The sequence below is a fragment of the Peromyscus leucopus genome, chromosome 20, assembly GCF_004664715.2.
Source record: "Peromyscus leucopus breed LL Stock chromosome 20, UCI_PerLeu_2.1, whole genome shotgun sequence".
Classification (NCBI taxonomy): domain Eukaryota; kingdom Metazoa; phylum Chordata; class Mammalia; order Rodentia; family Cricetidae; genus Peromyscus; species Peromyscus leucopus.
The window spans coordinates 30,999,578-31,016,686 of record NC_051080.1 but is presented as its reverse complement, the minus strand read 5'-3'; the positions used below and the strand labels follow the sequence as shown (position 1 = coordinate 31,016,686).

The 17,109-nt window shown below is 54.6% G+C and overlaps 2 protein-coding genes across 3 annotated transcripts in view; one reads left to right on the top strand and one right to left on the bottom strand.

Moving 5' to 3' along the window:
• Window positions 1–3,305: 3,305 nt before the first annotated feature.
• LOC119086365 lies at window positions 3,306–7,255 on the bottom strand. The gene is made up of 2 exons (XM_037197549.1): window positions 7,014–7,255; window positions 3,306–3,918 (listed from the first exon to the last, which is right to left on the bottom strand). The coding sequence occupies exons 1-2, from the start codon at window positions 7,159–7,161 to the stop codon at window positions 3,461–3,463; spliced, it is 606 nt and encodes a 201-aa protein (XP_037053444.1). The 5' UTR covers window positions 7,162–7,255; the 3' UTR covers window positions 3,306–3,460.
• Window positions 7,256–7,434: 179 nt separating this feature from the next.
• Window positions 7,435–17,109, top strand: part of LOC114704665 (maestro heat-like repeat family member 5) — a 75,409-nt gene continuing 65,734 nt past the window's right edge. The window contains exons 1-2 of one of the 2 annotated variants that reach the window (XM_037197547.1): window positions 7,435–7,519; window positions 10,798–12,368. In XM_037197547.1, coding sequence (XP_037053442.1) covers window positions 12,289–12,368 — 80 coding nt within the window. In that variant the 5' untranslated portion in view covers window positions 7,435–7,519; window positions 10,798–12,288. The remainder of the gene's footprint in view (window positions 7,520–10,797; window positions 12,369–17,109) is intronic. The other variant, XM_037197548.1, reaches the window with a different exon arrangement.

Here is a 17,109-nt window from a genome sequence, read left to right as displayed (position 1 = left end):
TTTGTTTGTGACAGGGTATCACTGTGCAGCCCTAGCTGGCCTGGAACTCACTATGTAAACCAGGCTAATCTTGTACTCACAGAATTCAGCCAGAACCTCTGTCTTGTAAGCACTAGAACTTAAGGCGTGTGCCACTATACCTGACCTTGTCTGAGGCCTTGTGATAGTTAGCTTGGCCAGCTTGACACAACCTAGAATCACCTGAGACGAAGGAGGGTCTCAGTGACAGGCTGCCTACATTGGATTGGCCCGTGGCTTGTCTGGCGTGGGGGAGGGTTGTCTGAATTAAGTTCATGGATGTGGGAAGATCCAGCCCACCGTAGGCAGCTCCATTCCCTAGGCCTGGGGGAGGGAGGGGCTGAGCATGTAAGAGCAGAGGACTGGGCTGAGCCGAAGCAAGCAGTCTTCCTGCTCTTGACTGTGGATCTCATGTGACTGGTTATTTACAGTCCCCGCCTTGACCCCCCCCCCACACACACACACAAGGACGGACTGCAACCTAGACTTGTTCACTGAACAAACCCGTTCTCTCCCAAGTTGCTTTTTTGTCAGAATTGTATCGCAGCAGCGGGAAATGGAACTAGGACATGCCTCCTATATTTACGATCCAGGCATCATGAGACTTGGAAGGAGGACAGCTGGAGCCAGCATCGGTGCTGGAGAGGAGGGGCCCAGAGTCCCGGAAGCCCAAGCAAAGTCATGCCAGTGGCCGTAGCAAAGACAGCACTGTGAGTGTTCCCTCGCGTGATGAGGAGAACAGGAGAAGCTCAGGCCAGGAAAGACTGCCCAGGACTCCCCGCCTCCACACCCCCATCTGAGAGCCCCTAGAGGCTGAAGCTACCTTCACAGCCCCATTGCCTCTCAGCACACACACAGGTGTTTGCCCAGGCTTTACACAAACTTCAGAGGCCCCACTTCTCAGCTTTGGGGGACAGAATGCTCCCTGGGGGTACAGGGGAAGGTGGGAGATTTAGCAGGAGCCGGCCATGGAGTCCCACCCTTGAATTCCTTGCCTATGGCTCAGCTCCCCTCACCCTTCCCAACCTTTCCCACTGTGGACTGGTCTCTAGAGAGACAGAGATTAAGTGTTTGGTGTCCTGTCCCTGGGAGCATGGCTCTGCAGCATACCCAATATTTCCCAGCCTTCCTGCCATAGGGCCTGACTCGGATGGCACAGACTAGTGTCCACTGGTGTGTGGCCCTGCCTGGGACATGGGGACACACTCACCAGCAGCCACGTTTGAGCCCCAGCAGCGTCTAAACATGTGGCTGTTCTTTCTGAAGCAGCTCATGGAAGCCAGTGGCCTGTGGGTGATGGTGGAGGTAAGTGGTAGGTCAGTTAGCCCGGTGGAGAGGCAATCAGGGCACACCCAGCAAGCTGGAAGACGGGGTTTCTGTGACAACCCTAAGCCCAGGGAGCAAACCTTCCCTGAAGATGGTGTCACCGGCCATTCCAATTACCTGGTCACCCCATCCCTTCTGCGGTTGAAGCCAGCCTAAGCTCAGGCTCTAGCCTGGTGAACTCCTGCTGTGGGGGGAGGGGGGGGCTTTGACCCTTGCTGCCATTCCCTGGGATTGCCTAGCCTTTGCCTACACTGTCCGCTCTGCCTTCAGCACCCTTCCCTACCCACAGGGCAAGCTCCTCCTCACCCTTTCATTCTTAGCTGAAGTGCCGCCACCCCCTCCAAGAGGCTTTCGCATCCTGCTTGAAATGGTTCGTACCATTATTTCTCACGTCACACTCCTGCACCTCCTTGTGATGTTTAATTTCCTGTTTGATAACTCATTTGGGGGGTCTTGGTGCCCTATATTCTCGGATTGGACCAAGGCTCCGTCTCTGAGCTCTGAAAACACCTGCCTTTGAAAACTATTTTGAAAATAAATTTCCAGAAAAGTGAGGTCAAAAAAAACATGAAAAGCACAAGCCCCAAATGTTCGTTATTAAACCATAGTCATAAAATGACTCCATCCGTGCTGTGAGAGAGGAGGCGTGTGCTCCGTCCCCCACAGGGCAGGATGACCTGGGGGACTTACTGGCCTAGAGGACTCCTCAGGATGACAGGGAGGCAGTGATTAAGTGTTTGGCTTCCTGTCCCTGGGAGCATGGCTCTGAGGCACGTTTTCTCAAAAGCCAGAGGGTACCACCGCCTCCAGTTGCCCACAGTGTAATCTGCTTTGCCTCTGGCCCCCTTCCCTACCCAGTTGGCTTCCTTGATGCCCTCCCTGTGTTCGGAGGATGACCTCCAAATCTAGATGCTGGTTTTAAGGAGCCTGAACAGCTAATCTACCACATGAACGGGTAAACACACTAGCAGAGACAAGATGGATGCGGCCCCGTTAGCCATCAAAAGCCAGGGGGTGTTACAGTGACTCCATTGGACGGCTCTGTAGAGTTGAAGAGATGCCCGAGGTCAGAAGGAGCCCAGAGCAGAGGCTGTAGTCCAGGCCAGTGCCGTAGAGGAGAGGAAGAGAGGCCCTCCTCCACAGGCCCAGGCTGCCTCCGGTATGTGCCTCCTCCCCACTCCTCCTCCTCCTCCTCCTCCTCCTCCTCCTCCTCCTCCTCCGGAGCCCCTGCTTCTCCTCCTCCTCCCCTAAAGTGAACATTCCGTCGTTGTCTAAGTTAACTCTTCTGCCAGCACTCGGGAAATTTTTTTCTCCCCAGCGCTGGGAAATTATAAATAACTCCTGGATTAGAAGAAACAAACAAAAGCACAAGCAAAATCTGAGTCCAGATGCTCTGGTGTGGGAACGGGCCTCCAGTCCACCAGCCCCCCTTACACCAGGAATGCAAAGCCTCCCAAGCAAAAGCGAGCCTGGTCATCTCATTTAAGGCCAGTCAGTCATACTGCTTGATGCCCCCACGACTTAGAGAAGCCACCAGGGCTAGGCCGTCCTTCCCTGCAGCCCACTTATTATTCACACAGACTCCTGCCTGGAGTTTATAATCTAGAAAGGGACAAGTTGACAGCCCTGGTCATATGTGCCCCATTCCAGGACATCCTCTCAGATTTTCAAGGGAGATAGAGGGGATAGAGAGGAAGGCAGGTTGGAGGCTGTCAGAACTCCTTCCTGACACTGCCTCTCACATACTCTCCACGTCCTGTGCATCTCTAGCAGCTGTCATGGAAACCAGCGACGCTGTGGCTCTTGGAGTGAGGCGAAGGACAGCCAGCATCCAGCTACTCCTTGGAGGCCAGGCTGTCCTCGCCTTCCTATCTGCCAGGTGAGGTCATAACTACCCATCCTAGTGCTTCGTGGGAGTGCCAGCACAGGGGTGGAGGGCCTGATCTCCCACCTTTCCTGGCTCTTCTCCCTCTTGCAGCCTGCCTGGGTCACCTTTTCCATCTGGCTCGCCGACTCACTAGACGGTTGAGTTCGTGCAGGCATCGTGTCCCGTGCGCCCCTTCCCCGGCTTCCCTGGCGCAAGGTGGAGGGCAAGGAGACACGAGAGGCAGAGGCTTTATTCGCTGTCGCGGCCCAGGGCGCGCCAAGCAGGACGGCCCGCCTCGGGTGGGAAGGCGCCAGCAGGCGCCAGCAGCACCAAGCCAGGGGGGCGGCCCGCACCGGCGTAGCTCAGCGCCAGGCGCTCCAGACGTCGCTTGCGCTCGGCCGCCTGCGCCGTGGCGTGCAGGGGTCGCAGCAGCGCGGGGGGCGGCGCACCGGGGCCGCGCAGCAGAAAGTCGAAGCCCGCGCGGTCCCGCGGGTCGTAGAAGAGCGGCCCGGTGGCCGGATCGGGCCCCGGCGGCCAGGCGAACGGGAAGGGCAGGGTGAAGTCCTCCGTGAGCACGCGGATGGCGAAGTCGTCCTCCTTGCCCAGCGCGCGGTAGGCGCGCCCGATGCCGCGGAAATGCGCCTCCCAGAGCTGCGCGTCGCCGCCGTAGATGTCGGGGAAGCGCGGCGCGGGGGGCGCAGCGGGACCTGCAGCGGGCGCGACAGTCAGCTGGGGGCCCCCACTCTCGTCTCCGCGCGGGGAGGCTAGGGGCGCAAAGCGCCGGGACACGGAAGGAGAGGCCACCCGGACAGAAGAAGAAGCAGGTGAGGGCCACTCGGGAGTGAGAGCTGGGGCCCCCTCAACACCGAGGACAGCGCCTGCGAGGGCTGAGCCGAGGCTCTGAAGCCCAGATGGGACCAAGGTGGTCTGCCTCTATCCCTGACCCTTTTCCTACCTCCTTGGTCACCTCTCCCTCCAAAGGGGAAGTTGTCCACTTTGCTGAGGGACAGCATCAACAGGCTGTGGAGGCCAGCAAGGTCCTGAGAGTATGAAAACAGTCAGACCCCTGGGCAGAAAGTTCGAGATGGGAAGGGGGGCAGAAAGTTCGAGATGGGAAGGGAGCTAATTTGGCCAGAAAGCTCAAGATGGTAGGATTCACCCAGCAGGTGGTGGGCAGGCAGCAGTTGGAGCAGAAGGTGACTGAATCGCTCAGGAGAAACCACCCTGGCTGCTGTGGATTCGATTCAGTAGACTGTGGATGGGCCTGGCCTGGGGTCTTCAGCTGGGTTCCCATGAGGAGGAAGTAAGGGTAAATAAAGATAGCGGAGCACTCAGTCGGAGAGATGGAGTGCAGGAGCCTGGCATGGCAGCAGATGCTGGGGCCCCAAGATGGGGACAAGTCCTAGGAGATGGAGGACTCGGGCTTTCAGGTATGTGGGTTCCCACAATGCAATGGGGGTCAACATTTCATCTTTGCTACAGGCAAAGGTCTAAGAACAGGAAAGTCATTCAGGAGGACTGTAGTAAACCCCCTGGTTATAATTCTAACATAGTACACTTACTAAGCACCTGCTGTATGCAGTCAGGCTCTGGACTAGACACTGTCTGCAGCCATGAGCCAGACAACTAAACCTGTTCTTTCACCTTCAGATAAGCAAATGCCTTCTTGAGTGGGCACCTTGGGCAGCCCTAGGGTGTTATGCCCGGAGGAGAGATAAAAGTGGAAGTGACCCTCCTAACCTGCAGACAGCTGCATCCTCGGTCTACAGCTCAGAGGGCTAATGAGGTCCCTGAAGCCTGTCCTGTCTCCCCGGCCGTCTTCTGAAGTCCCTGTCTTACTGCTCAGTACCAGGGTGGGCTGCAGCCACCGAAGGGGCCGTGGGAATTCCTCTGCGGTATTGGTGGAGAAATGCTTTGGAGAAGAGAGGGGCCGCAGGCGGGCCCTGGGAGAGGAGACAGTGACCCCACCACAGTCCTGGGCTCGGATACGATGGTTTTTATCAGACGGGGGTTGTTCCAGGTGACTACAGCCTCTAGAGGTGGGGGGAGGGAGGGCAGTAGCAGGAGAGCAGTGAGGCCGCAGCCTCTGGTCTAGGTGAAGGCATCTGGAGCCAGGACAGCAGTGAGAAGAGCCCTGCCTCTGACGATGTCTTGAAGCTAGTTTGTGTGGCCATGTGGGAATGGGAGCTCTCTTGGAAACTCCAAGGCCAGCAAAAGAGAAGGCTACTGAGGACAGGGAATGGAGACTTTGACTGGGGGCAGGTTGAAACTTTCAGATGGGCCAGTGGGGAGCGTAGTCTCTGGCTGGAGACAGACTTGGGGATGTATTTAGAACCAAAAGAGTGGATAAAATCACCAGGGGAGGGAGAAAGAAAAGAAGGGAGAGGAGGGGAGGGGAGAGAAGGGGAGGGGAGGGGAGGAGAGGGGAGGGGAGAAGAGAGGTGATCCAGAACCAAGCCTGGGGCTATCTGTCCTTGACAGGTCAGGGAGAGGAGAAGCCAGTGAGGGGACAGTGTGGGAGATTCTGGAAGCCAGAGAGGGGCTGGGTCACGTGCTGCCCGTGGGTCACAATCAAATGAGGCCTGAGAGCTGGCCTCAGATTTAGCAGCACCGGAGGTCATGGGTGACCTTGACCTGAGCTGCTTCCGGGAAGTACAGAAATTAAGCTTGATTAGAGTGGGTTCAAGAGCAAACGGGAGAGAAAGATTGGGAGGCAGCAAGGATCCGCAACCTTCCAGCCGAGTTTTGTTATAAATGAGGAGCAGAGACATGGGGCTGTCACTACCAGGGAAGTGAGGTTGAGAGAGAGAACACAGAGACACCCACCTCTGCGGTAACCAGAGGTGGGAGGGAGGCTTGGCCACCCACCTCTGAGGAAAGCCTGAGGTGTGAGGGCAGCGTGGGGTGGGGCTGAGCAAGAGAGAAGAGCAGGCAGGTAGCTGGCCTCGGCTGGGCGTGGACAAGGTGAGCAGAGAGCCAGGAGTCAGCGCCTGAGTCCTTCTGTGATGGCTTCAGTGTCATGGGTTCCTAGCCAGCAGCCGTACCGAGGAGGGGGGGCACAGGGAGAGCTTAGGACAGAGGCCAGGCAACCAAGGAAGGAGCCAGGGGCCTGGCCTGCCGGGGGCACCCTGAGGGCAGCTGGTAAGAAAGAGGGTGAAGACCTGCTTCTGCCAGCTCCGTGGACACAGGCAAGGGTGGGATGGCATTGGGGAGGGGGATTTCCAAGAAGGACAGGAGAAAGAGACAGCTGGGTGGGAGGGAGGGGAGGGAGACCAGGCTGGGGGTGCAGGGAGAAGGTTTAAAAACAGAGAGTGGGGTTCCTCCAAGTAGAGCAGGAGCTTCCTCAAGGGAGCAGCACAGAGAAGAATCCCAAGATGGGTGGATATAGTCTGCATGCTGACCAGGCCTTGACTAGACCAGGGGAAACAGGCTGCTGGGAGCAGATGAATCCAGAGGCTTGAGCCAGTCAGTGGGATAACAGGATAAGAGTCAGCAAACAGAGAGGGTGGTTGGTGTCCCCACCAGGGTGGAGAGCTGAGGTCCTGGGCTCCTAGAGGGTTTTAAGGAGGTGTGGCCGGAACAAAGGCGGCCCTGTGTCTTCTCCAGGAGGGCTCTTAGGGCAAAGGCAAGCTGGGGAGCTGGAAGGAAGTCTGAGGAAGAGACTGGGTGAGCCCCACCCCCACTTTCAGGAAGACAGCTGGACCACTGTTCCCTGTTCCCACATTCCCAGACACACACACACACACACACACACACACACACACACACACCCCTCACCACTCATCCTTCCCGCATGTCTCACCTGGAGTGGCGATAGGGGCCGGGGGCAGACCAGTGGGGCTGAGGTCCCCAGAGCAAGGGGAAGCCATGTCAGAAGCTAGGGTCCCACTTTTGTTTACTTGGCTCCCCAGGAGACTGGGAGGGGCCTTCTGGAAGACAGAACCTTGCATTTAAAGGGGCCCCATCTGGAAGGGGGCTGGGGCCCAAGGGCGGGGTTTCATGGGAGTCAGAACGTGCCTGCACATCCTGTCTTGTTTCAGCTCAGTCTGGTGTTCGCATCCCAGCCTGCGCCCACAAGGCTTCTGAGAACTTGGTTCTCTTCAGTCAGACTTGGCTGCCATGGGCACCCCAGGAGTGTCCCCAGAGCCCAGAAGCCTCATCATCAGCTCCCATCTTCAGTGACTCTAGATTTGAGCCAGACTAAGTCTCCAAAAGCCTCTGTGGACTTGTGTCGTCCCCCACCCCACCCCACCGGACCCCCAGTGGACACAGCACCAGTGGAAAGATCAAGGATGTGGAGCTGCAAAGGTAAGAAACTAGCAGGAACTGCTGTTGGCAGCAGGGCTCCCTGCCACCAGGAACACTGCACACTGTGGTCTCATCTCTCTGTGGGAAGTAGGACCACCCGAACATTCACGGTCCAGGCTAGCCATAATTCCTGAAAGAGGCTGGGATGTGCACTATGCCTGCAGGCTATAAGGAGGCCCAGAAGCCAAGACGACTTCAGAAAAAGTGAAGGCCCATGCTTATAGCTGGGTCTGGGGCCTGGGGAAGAGAAGACCCAACCTCCAGCCATCATGTGAGCATGCTCACTGCCGGGGTCTGTTTGGTACCTGGCCACACTGATTGGTACAGCAGCATGGCAGTGGGAGAATGGGGCCACCTTCGTGGAAGAGTCACCTATCCATCATCCCCCCCAACACACACACACGCACACGCACACACACACACACACACACACACACGCACACGCACACGCACACACAAACGTGCACCTTCACATCTCCTGCAGGACTTTGCCAACCTCTGCAGGGCGAGCACACTCTTGTCCTTCAGCACCTCTCTCTGTCCCCTTCCAAGAAGCCCTCCTGGTCTGCTCTGTACCCCCAAGCACACAGAGCCTTCATGGGAAGTCACCTGTCCAAACTGGTCCCTCTCTTGACTTCTGTGGCTTCATAAGGAGTCCTGATAAAGAAGTGTGTCTTGCCCCAGGCAGCTCACACTAAGACCATCCCCTTCCCTCTGCTCAGTCATGGTATGATGGCTGAAGTTCAGGTCCCCAAACAACCACAGCCCACCTCCCCACACCTTAAGATTTGCCACCACAGAGGCTGGGATCGGAGTGAGACCCTCATTCACTGTGGGCTAGGTCACCCTGTCATTTCCTGAGCCTCTATTTTCCTCTATGTAAAATGTGCCTAGAAACAGTCTAGGTTAACCAAGAAGATAGGCAGACTTTCGAGACAGGGGTGGAATGCAACTCTCACGACTTCCTGGCCACCAATGATACTCTACCTCAACAAAGCTTTGGTTCTGTGTCCCATGCATGTGATCCCCACACATAAGCTGACACCCTCAATTCCACACCAGTGAGCCTCCCTGACCATCTTCTGAAGCCATGGGCCAGCAGCCTCCATCCTTCTCCAGCCCTGGCATCCACATCCTGCTCCCCACTGCTGGGAGTCTACCGACTTCAGATATGTTGTAGGAGTGAGAACAGCCACGTTGTCTGCGGTAGCAGCTCTTCTCACTGAGGGTCTTGGGGGGGAGGGGGGGCAGGGGGCAGCCACATGTCTGAGGCACCAGCTTTCCTCCTTGTTAAAAGCTGGATGACATTCCTCTGGGTACCTAGACATGTGCCCCCCATCCATCCAGTCACAGACAGACACAAGTCGCTCCCACACCCTGCCCGGCCTTGCGGGCTGCCTCGGCAAACAAGGAGTGATACCTCCTGAGATCCTAATCTTGATGCTTTTGGATGTGTGCCCAGAAGGGCGATTACTAAATCATATGGCAATGCTATTTTTAATTTTCTGAGGAACCTCCATACTGTTTTCTCTACTGGCGGCGCCATGTCACACTTCACCCACTGGGCGGGAGCATTCCCCTCCCCCGCGCCCCCCTCCCCCCCACATCCCTCCCCCAGTCTTTCTTTCTGACAGTCTGTCCTGATAGGTGAGAACTGACAGCTCACGGTGGTGGCAGCGCTGATGGCCCTGCCTGGGTTTCCGGTGATGGAGGCACCTGTTTGTGTACCTGCTAGCCAGGTCTCTGTCCACTCTGGAGAATGCCACCCCGTCCCGCCCTGCCCTTTTGTTGGGGGTTGATCTGTCTGCTGATGAGCTGAGTATTTTCTTTTTTTGTTTGGCTCTATCTCTCTACCAGAGAGGCAGTTGCCAGCACCTTCCCCTGGCTGGGGAGAGCGGCCTTTTTGGTTTGTTTGGTTGGTTGAATGTTTTTTTTTCGAGACAGGGTTTCTCTGTGTAGCTTTGGTGCCTACCCTGGATCTCGCACTGTAGACCAGGCTGGCCTCGAACTCACAGAGCTCCGCCTGGCTCTGCCTCCCGAATGCTGGGATTAAAGGCGTGCGCCACCGCCACCTTTTTGTTTTGCTGTTTCCTGTGCTTTCCTGGGTTTTCTCCTTGGACACCGCCTCCCCATCCATCTCCACTCTTTTCACCTGGCCTTCTGGTGTCACATCCAGGGAGACCAATGTCAAGCTACCTGCACCACCCCACCCCACCCCACCCCCACACCCAGGTTTTCTTCTACATGTCTTCCCAGCCTGAGGCTGATGTCTCCAGAGGGTGTGAGGAGTCGCACTGTGTTGCTGAAAAGAGAGGTGCAGGTGCGTGCCCGCGCCCTCCATCAACATCAACAACACAGCTACCTCCTCCATCTCCCACTATTCCCAATACACTTCGAGGAGCTGCAGCCCTAAAACTCAGAGGTGCCCGGACTGGGGCATCCAGGAAGAGATAAAGTATATACTGTGTTTCCTTAGGAAGGGGGCAAATTCCAGTGCCCCCCCCTCCATGTTGCAGGAGGGGAAAAAAAAAACCTACATTGTTGGAACACTGAGGGCTGGGGAAAGGTGTAGAGGAGGGGCCTGGGAGCAGCCAGGGGCTGCCCTATGTGGATCAGATCCCTCTGCTAGGGGAGCCAGTATGGAAGGGTTTGGGAGTGGGGTCCAAGACAAAACCACCCCAAGTCCACCCTGAGGCGGTAAGACGCTGGGCTCCCAGTCCATAACGCCCCCACTGCTGTTGGGCTGGAGGAGGGTGCTATAGGGAAGCCGCTCACTCCCGCGGATCCAGGGCTGCTGGCAGATTCAGTGGAGTCCCAGCCTTCACATCCCCTCCTCACACTCCCCCTACCAGAGCCCTCTGACCACAGTCCTGTCTGTGACCACAGTGCGCCACCTACTGGCTATGTGTGGAAGCCGGGAAGCCCAGCAGGTGAGACACTGAGGCAGGATGAGGAGGTTAATACCCAGGAAAGAGGGCACCAGATGGCCGTGGGGCCTCATCCCCACGATGGACGTATTTAGTGTCCTGAATTTGCACCCTGCTTCTGCCACTGACAGCTGTGTGGCCTTAACCAATCTATGGCCCTTTCTAACTTTTTTTTTTTTTTTTTTTGGTTTTTCGAGACAGGGTTTCTCTGTGTAGCTTTGCGCCTTTCCTGGAACTCACTTGGTAGACCAGGCTGGCCTCGAACTCACAGAGATTCGCCTGGCTCTGCCTCCCGAGTGCTGGGATTAAAGAGGCGTGCGCCACCAACACCCGGCCCTTTCTGACTTTCAGACCAGACCAGGACAGTGGGCACATCTGACCTTTGGGTAACAAGAGGAAGAAACGGCTCCTACTGGACAGCGAGCCTATGTCTGGCGGAAGCTGGTAGTGCTCACAGGCAGACCAACACAAGCATGGCACAACCAGGACCCTGGCTGAATTCAGGTTCTCATGCACACCATGGCTGCTGGTGACTTAATGCAAAGCCGCCAGTACATAGTTTCCCACCCACACGGGTGTGGTGTGCAGTAATGATCCTAGCAGCACAGAGGACAGTGACATGGCCACAAAACCAGGAAGGGATCGTGTGGGGACTTGAGATAATCTGTTTTTCTGTGGCTTTATTTAGCAACCAACACACAAAATTCCTAAAAGAAAAAAAAAATCCCCCACCAAGTCTGTTTGGCTGGATCCCGCACACCCGTGGTCAAGGGACCCACACAAAAACTTTATCAGGGCCCTTGGAGCCACCACACGCTTGTAGAAGCCACAGAGGCGGCTGTGCTGTGACCACCCTTGTGAATGGGTAGGTGTGAGCCTCCTTACCATGTGAAGGGGTTTCGGGACCTCCAGCAAACACTGGGTCCCAACTCTGCTGCTGAGACAGAGCACATGGCCTGGGGGCTCATGACCATCAGAAAGTCTGCACCAAGCACCACCCCCCTTTGCATCTCACACTTGGGGGGTGGTCAGGGTGAGTCCCAGGAACCCCCAACGCTGAGCACTGTCACACTCAGCACCATCAGCCATCTCTGGCAGACTGTCGTTGGACTGAGGTGGTGGCTACAGTTTGGCACCAGGACCAAGATGCCCCTAGCCTGCCCAGGCACTGTGCTGGAGTACTCTGTCCTCTCATTGAGCCTCAAAGCATCCCAGGAGCTGGGTAGATGTGCTCCCATTTCACAGGTGGAGAGACTGAATCACGGAGAAGTTGGGCCCTGGGGTCACTGAGCCTCAGGGTCAGTAAGAGGTAGGCTGAGGCAGTTTGCCCCGCCCTTTACTTGGAACCTCAGGCTGGCCTCACTCCAAGAGCCGTGAGGGACGGTGGTTGGGGGTGGGGGCAGAGTCTGTGCAGCAGCACCCAGATGGGAGAGTACAGTACCTCTTGTGCTCAGCTGGAACCCTCAAGAGCGGTCACAGCCCCAGCCTAGGCCCTGCTATCGCCACAGCTTCCTGGACTCATATAACAGAGGGTCCACCCCTCCACAAGTCACAGAGAATGTCTGAGGCCTGAGGACCAAGAGACGGACATGAGGCCTCACTGGGGACACACATCCTCAATGCGTATGTTGACCCAAGCACACGTCCCCAACCTGCCGTCCTCAGACGGTGCTGGCTCCACATCCCTGTCTCTGGAAGGATGCTGTAAGACACTGGAGCCATTGTGACCTCAGGGTGAGGTCAGGGCACCAGAGAAGGGCCAGTGCCCAGGACAGAGCCAGCCCGTCGGTGAGGATAGGGCTGGCCATTGGGACCTGTGGGTCTCCTGCTCTGAGCCTCAACATGGATGGGCAGCAGTCTAACAGGTCACACAGCCGCAACTCAACTGATGGGACCTCCTCAGCCCTGTCCCACAACCCCAGGTCAGTTCAGCCCCGGGGGACGTGGGGGAGCCAGGGCCACCCAGCCTTCAGGCGCCTGGCTTTTTCACCTTCCAGGGGAGCCACACACCACCCCCAGAGAGTGCGTCCTAGGCGGGCGGTGCCAGCACAGTGTCTAGAGGCCTCACCTCCAGGAGCAGCCCGGGAAGGACTTGGGGTGGGTCCGTCCCAGGACGCTGCTGCCCTCAGTGTGATGAGGAGAGTGGTGATCCGGACCACAAGCTCTACGCTTACCGTGGGAGGAGAGGGCAGCAACTGTTCATAAGGACCCACGATGAATATGGACAAGGGTCCCAGCACAGTGTAAGCCAGTGAATGGACAGCTGGACGGACAGGGACAGGCTGCTGCCAACTTCTGGGTCAGCTTCTTCAGGGCAGAGCAGGAGGAACACAGCAGCTTGTGTTCTTACAGACTTGACTATGAGGAGAGGAAGGAGAGACTACTGTTCACCCATTACACGCAACACATACATGTGCACACACATGCACACAATACTCTTACACATGTACACACAAATATGTATGCTCATGTATGTATATATATATACACACACATACACAGGCATACATATATATACACACAAACATGTATGCTCATGTATATCTATATACACACATATACACAAGCATATATATACATACATATATACACATATACACATACATACACACACAGGTATACACATGTATACATTATGCACATGTATATATACACATACGCACACAGCTATACACAGGTACACATAAGTATACACACACACATATCTACGCACACATGTATGTACACACAGGTACATATGCACACAGATGAGGCACCTACAGGGTGGCCTTGCCCACAGGCCACAGCCTTGGCCTTCCAGGTCTGCTTTTTGAGCTGACTCCTTCCTCTGCACCAAGGACTGGACATCTTCCACCAGACTGGTCTGCCACAGTTTCGGAGCAGAAATTCACAGTGTGATGGCTTCTGATGAGAGCCTGTTCCTGGCTCACTGAGAGCCACCCTCCAGCTCCGTGCTCACAGCGGGGAAACAGACAGGCCTTCTGTGGAGTCCCTAACCCTATGCTTGGGCCCCATCCTCAGGACCCAGCTTCACCCTGATCATTCGGACCGTCCAACCTCCAAAGATGCATGGTGGTACAGTAAGGCTTCCTTCCACCTGAGCCCTGGAGCAGGGCCAGAAGTCAGTCCATAGCAGGGCTGCAGCATGCTCCACAGGCAGGGCCTCCCCTCTCCTCTGTCCAACCTTATAATAGTTCCTCCCCCAGCTTGATCTTAGGACCATGGAGGCAGTCTCCCAAGAGCACCGTGCTGGGTCCATAGGGAAAAAAACGGAAGGCGCACGAGCCCCGAGGTGTTCACTGGATGCCCTCAGGCACGCGCGTTACCTAAGCGAAGATTCCGAAGGCAGTTACTCGGTTCTCTAGGCAAAGATCCAGAGGGGCTGGGTTGCCCTGGAGATGAGAATTGGTAGAGTCCTGTCCGTTAGGCTAGCTTAAAAGCTGAAACGTGGTGGAAGAAATCAGGGAGACAAGATGCAGAGGGAGGGTCAAGCTGAAGTTTCAAACAAATTCATCAAGATGATAACTAAGTGAGACTTGAAAGAAGTGAGCAGCTGGGAGCTGGAGAGATGGCTGAGCCGTTAAAGAGTGTCCACTGCCCTGCAAAGGACCCGAGTCTGGTTCCCAAGCACCCATATTAGCGGACTCATATCCTGTAACTCCAGCTCCAGGCCGTCTGATACCTTCTTCTGGCCTCTGCAGGCACATGTACACATACATACATATTAATTAAATAAAAAAAGAAGTCATGAACTAGGATAGCAATGATGTGGATTGTTATCTGGATAGCAATCCAGATAGAAGGGAGCAGCCAGTGCCAATGTCCTGAGGTTGCAGCTTGCCTGGTGGTTTAGAGAGAGCCTGAGCTCACTGGACTGGGGTGGAGTGAGCAGGAGGCAGGAGGAAATGAGACCCGGCAGGGTGGCCTCCTTTCTACTGTCTGGGTTTCATTTGTGTTTGTTTTTTGTTTTGTTTTGTTTTGTTTTTCCTTTTCCTATACAATCTTACTTACACATGGTGGAATTCACTGGTTTGAGTGTGTCCTAGACCACAAAGGAGACAAGAAGCAGCTCTGTCCCCAAACACATCCCACACAGCCTGGCCGTGTGTCCAGCCACACTCAGCCCAGGAGCCACCGACCAATGTTACCTTTTCCATTATGTCAGAAAAAAATAACATCAAGTGTAGCCTTGGGGGCCTGCCTTCCTCTACATCATACTGTGTTTCTGATGTCCGTGGCATTATCGATCGGTTTCCCCTGGATTTCTGGGGTGTGCTACGGCTTGTTTAGAAAGCGCATCTGTATGCTTTGAATTTTTAGCTGTGCTAAGTCAGAGCACTATTACACATTGGTGCTGGGATTAGTATGTGACTATAACTCACTCGAGTGAACGCACAGGGCTGGGGGTGGGAGCTGAGTCACACGCCCACTGCGTGTTCGACTTACCCAACTTTTTTTCCCTCAAATGCGGGGGTGTAACAGCTCCACCCCAGCTCTGCAGAGACTTCCCACTTCCGCTGTCCCACGGCTTTTGCTGTATTAAGTTCTCCTGATTTTATTATTTTAGGCATGCACGCACAATGCTCCCCCTGCTGTGGCTTTGGTTTTTTTCTGTCCTTCAGGAAGGACAGTATGGCCCTGTTCATCCGCGGCTCCGCCATCTGTTTCTCTCCACAGGTGGCTGTCCCATCAACTCTTGTGCCTGTGTTCTGTTCAGTTGTCTGTGTTTGGGTTCGGCTCAGTGTTCTTGGTCTATTTAGGGATTCATCCCTCTGTTACCTGTGTGATCTGCAAGGATTGCTTCTGGGCCTGCCGCTCTCCTTTCCTCCTGGACACCCTTCGAAAGTTCTGTTTCTACTAAATCAAGCGTATATATTTGTGGGTAACACTTTTGTTGGCGCATCTGAGAAGTCTTCGTTACTCAAGGTCATGAAGATTTTCTCCTGTTTTCTTCTAGAACTTTCAAGAGTTCAGCCTTCCTTTTAACCCCATGCTGTTTTGAGTTATTTTTTGCATGTGTTTGAAATATAGATGGGAATTGCTGTGAGCGTGTGTTGAGCTGTTTCGGTGTGACGTGCTGGCGAATCCATCCTGCCTTCCCTATTGGAATTGCTTTAGCGTATCTGTCAAAAATCAGTAGCCCTCTGGGCGGCGGCGGCGCACGCCTTTAATCCCAGCACTCGGGAGGCAGAGGCAGGTGGATCTCGGTGAGTTCGAGGCCAGCCTGGGCTACAGAGTGCATTCCAGGAAAGGCTCCAAAGCTCCACAGGGAAACCCTGTCTCAAAAAGCAAACAACAACAGCAACAAAAAAGATCAGTAGTCTTTGCTGGGTGGTGGATGGTGCATGCCTTTAATTCCAGCACTCAGAGGCAGAGGCAGGCGGATCTCTGAGGCCAGCCTGTGGGAAGTTTCAATATAAGGTAATTGTTATCATATATGCTCTTTCCTTGTCATTTGTCTCTTGAGTGTGTGTTAGCATTTTATGGCCTCGGCCTAAGTTGTTACCCTAGCTTGAGTAATGTTATTCATGGTATGTATCCCCATATCATCCTACAAACCCCTGTAAGCTTTGTAGTTATGCACCGCTCTATTTTAAATTAATGATTTGCATTGATTGTCTCCTTTTTTTGCTCCAATAATCCCACAAGGAGTTTTTCAATGAATTTGGCTTTTCACAGAACTAGTATCAGGATTGGTTGGTTTTCTCTATTTGTTTAGGGGAGGGAGGGGGTCGCTTTTTATTTTGATTTTTTTTTTCATACAGCATATTTTGATCCTATTCTTCCCCCTCCCTTGACTCCTCCCAGATCCTCCCCACCTTTGGTTTGCTGTTATTTATTTTATTTCTTTCTGCTTTGCTTCTCATGGTCCGTCCATTCTCTCCTTCCACCATGTGGGTCTCAGGGATTGATCTTAGGTCTCATGAAAAATGTCTTCACTGCTCAGCCGTCTCAACAGCCCACTGGTTCTCACAATTTTCTCTCCTTGGTTTGGATATGTTCTGTTTTAGTTTTACAGGTAGATACTAGTCACTGGAGACTTGTTTTGTGTGTGTGTGTGTGTGTGTGTGTGTGTGTGTGTGTGTGTGTGTGTGTGTCTGTGTGTGTGTGTGTGTGTGTGTGTGCACTGAAGCATGCCTGGTGCCCCCAGAGTTCAGAAGAGAGTGTCAGATATCCCTGAAATTGGAGTTATAGACAGTAGTAAGCTGCCATGTCAGCGCTGGGAATCGAACCTGGCTCTTCTGTAAGAATGGCAAGTGCTCTCCGCTTTCTTTCCAGCACCTGTTTTATTTATTTTTAGACGGGGTCTCACTATGTAGCCCAGGCTAAACGTGAACTCATCATTCCCCTGCCTTGGTCTTGGGAGTACGGGTTACATCTGAGCGTCGCCACTCACAGCCCAAGTACAGTTCGTACAGGGAACACACACTTGAGTCTCACTGTTCTCCTTCCCTGTGACGGTGTCTGCGTCACTCGGGTTGGATGTGACTGTTGGTGTGACTTGGCCTCTTCTTCACCTCTGTCCTTTACCGTCCTTTTGCGGCTTTGATCTTGTGTCGCTGTTCTTCTTAGTCATTGCTTAGGTATTTACGGGACACAGCACAGCCTGAGTGCCGCCCCCGCCCCTCCACGTTGTCACCCCACGTTCAGTGACAGAACTGG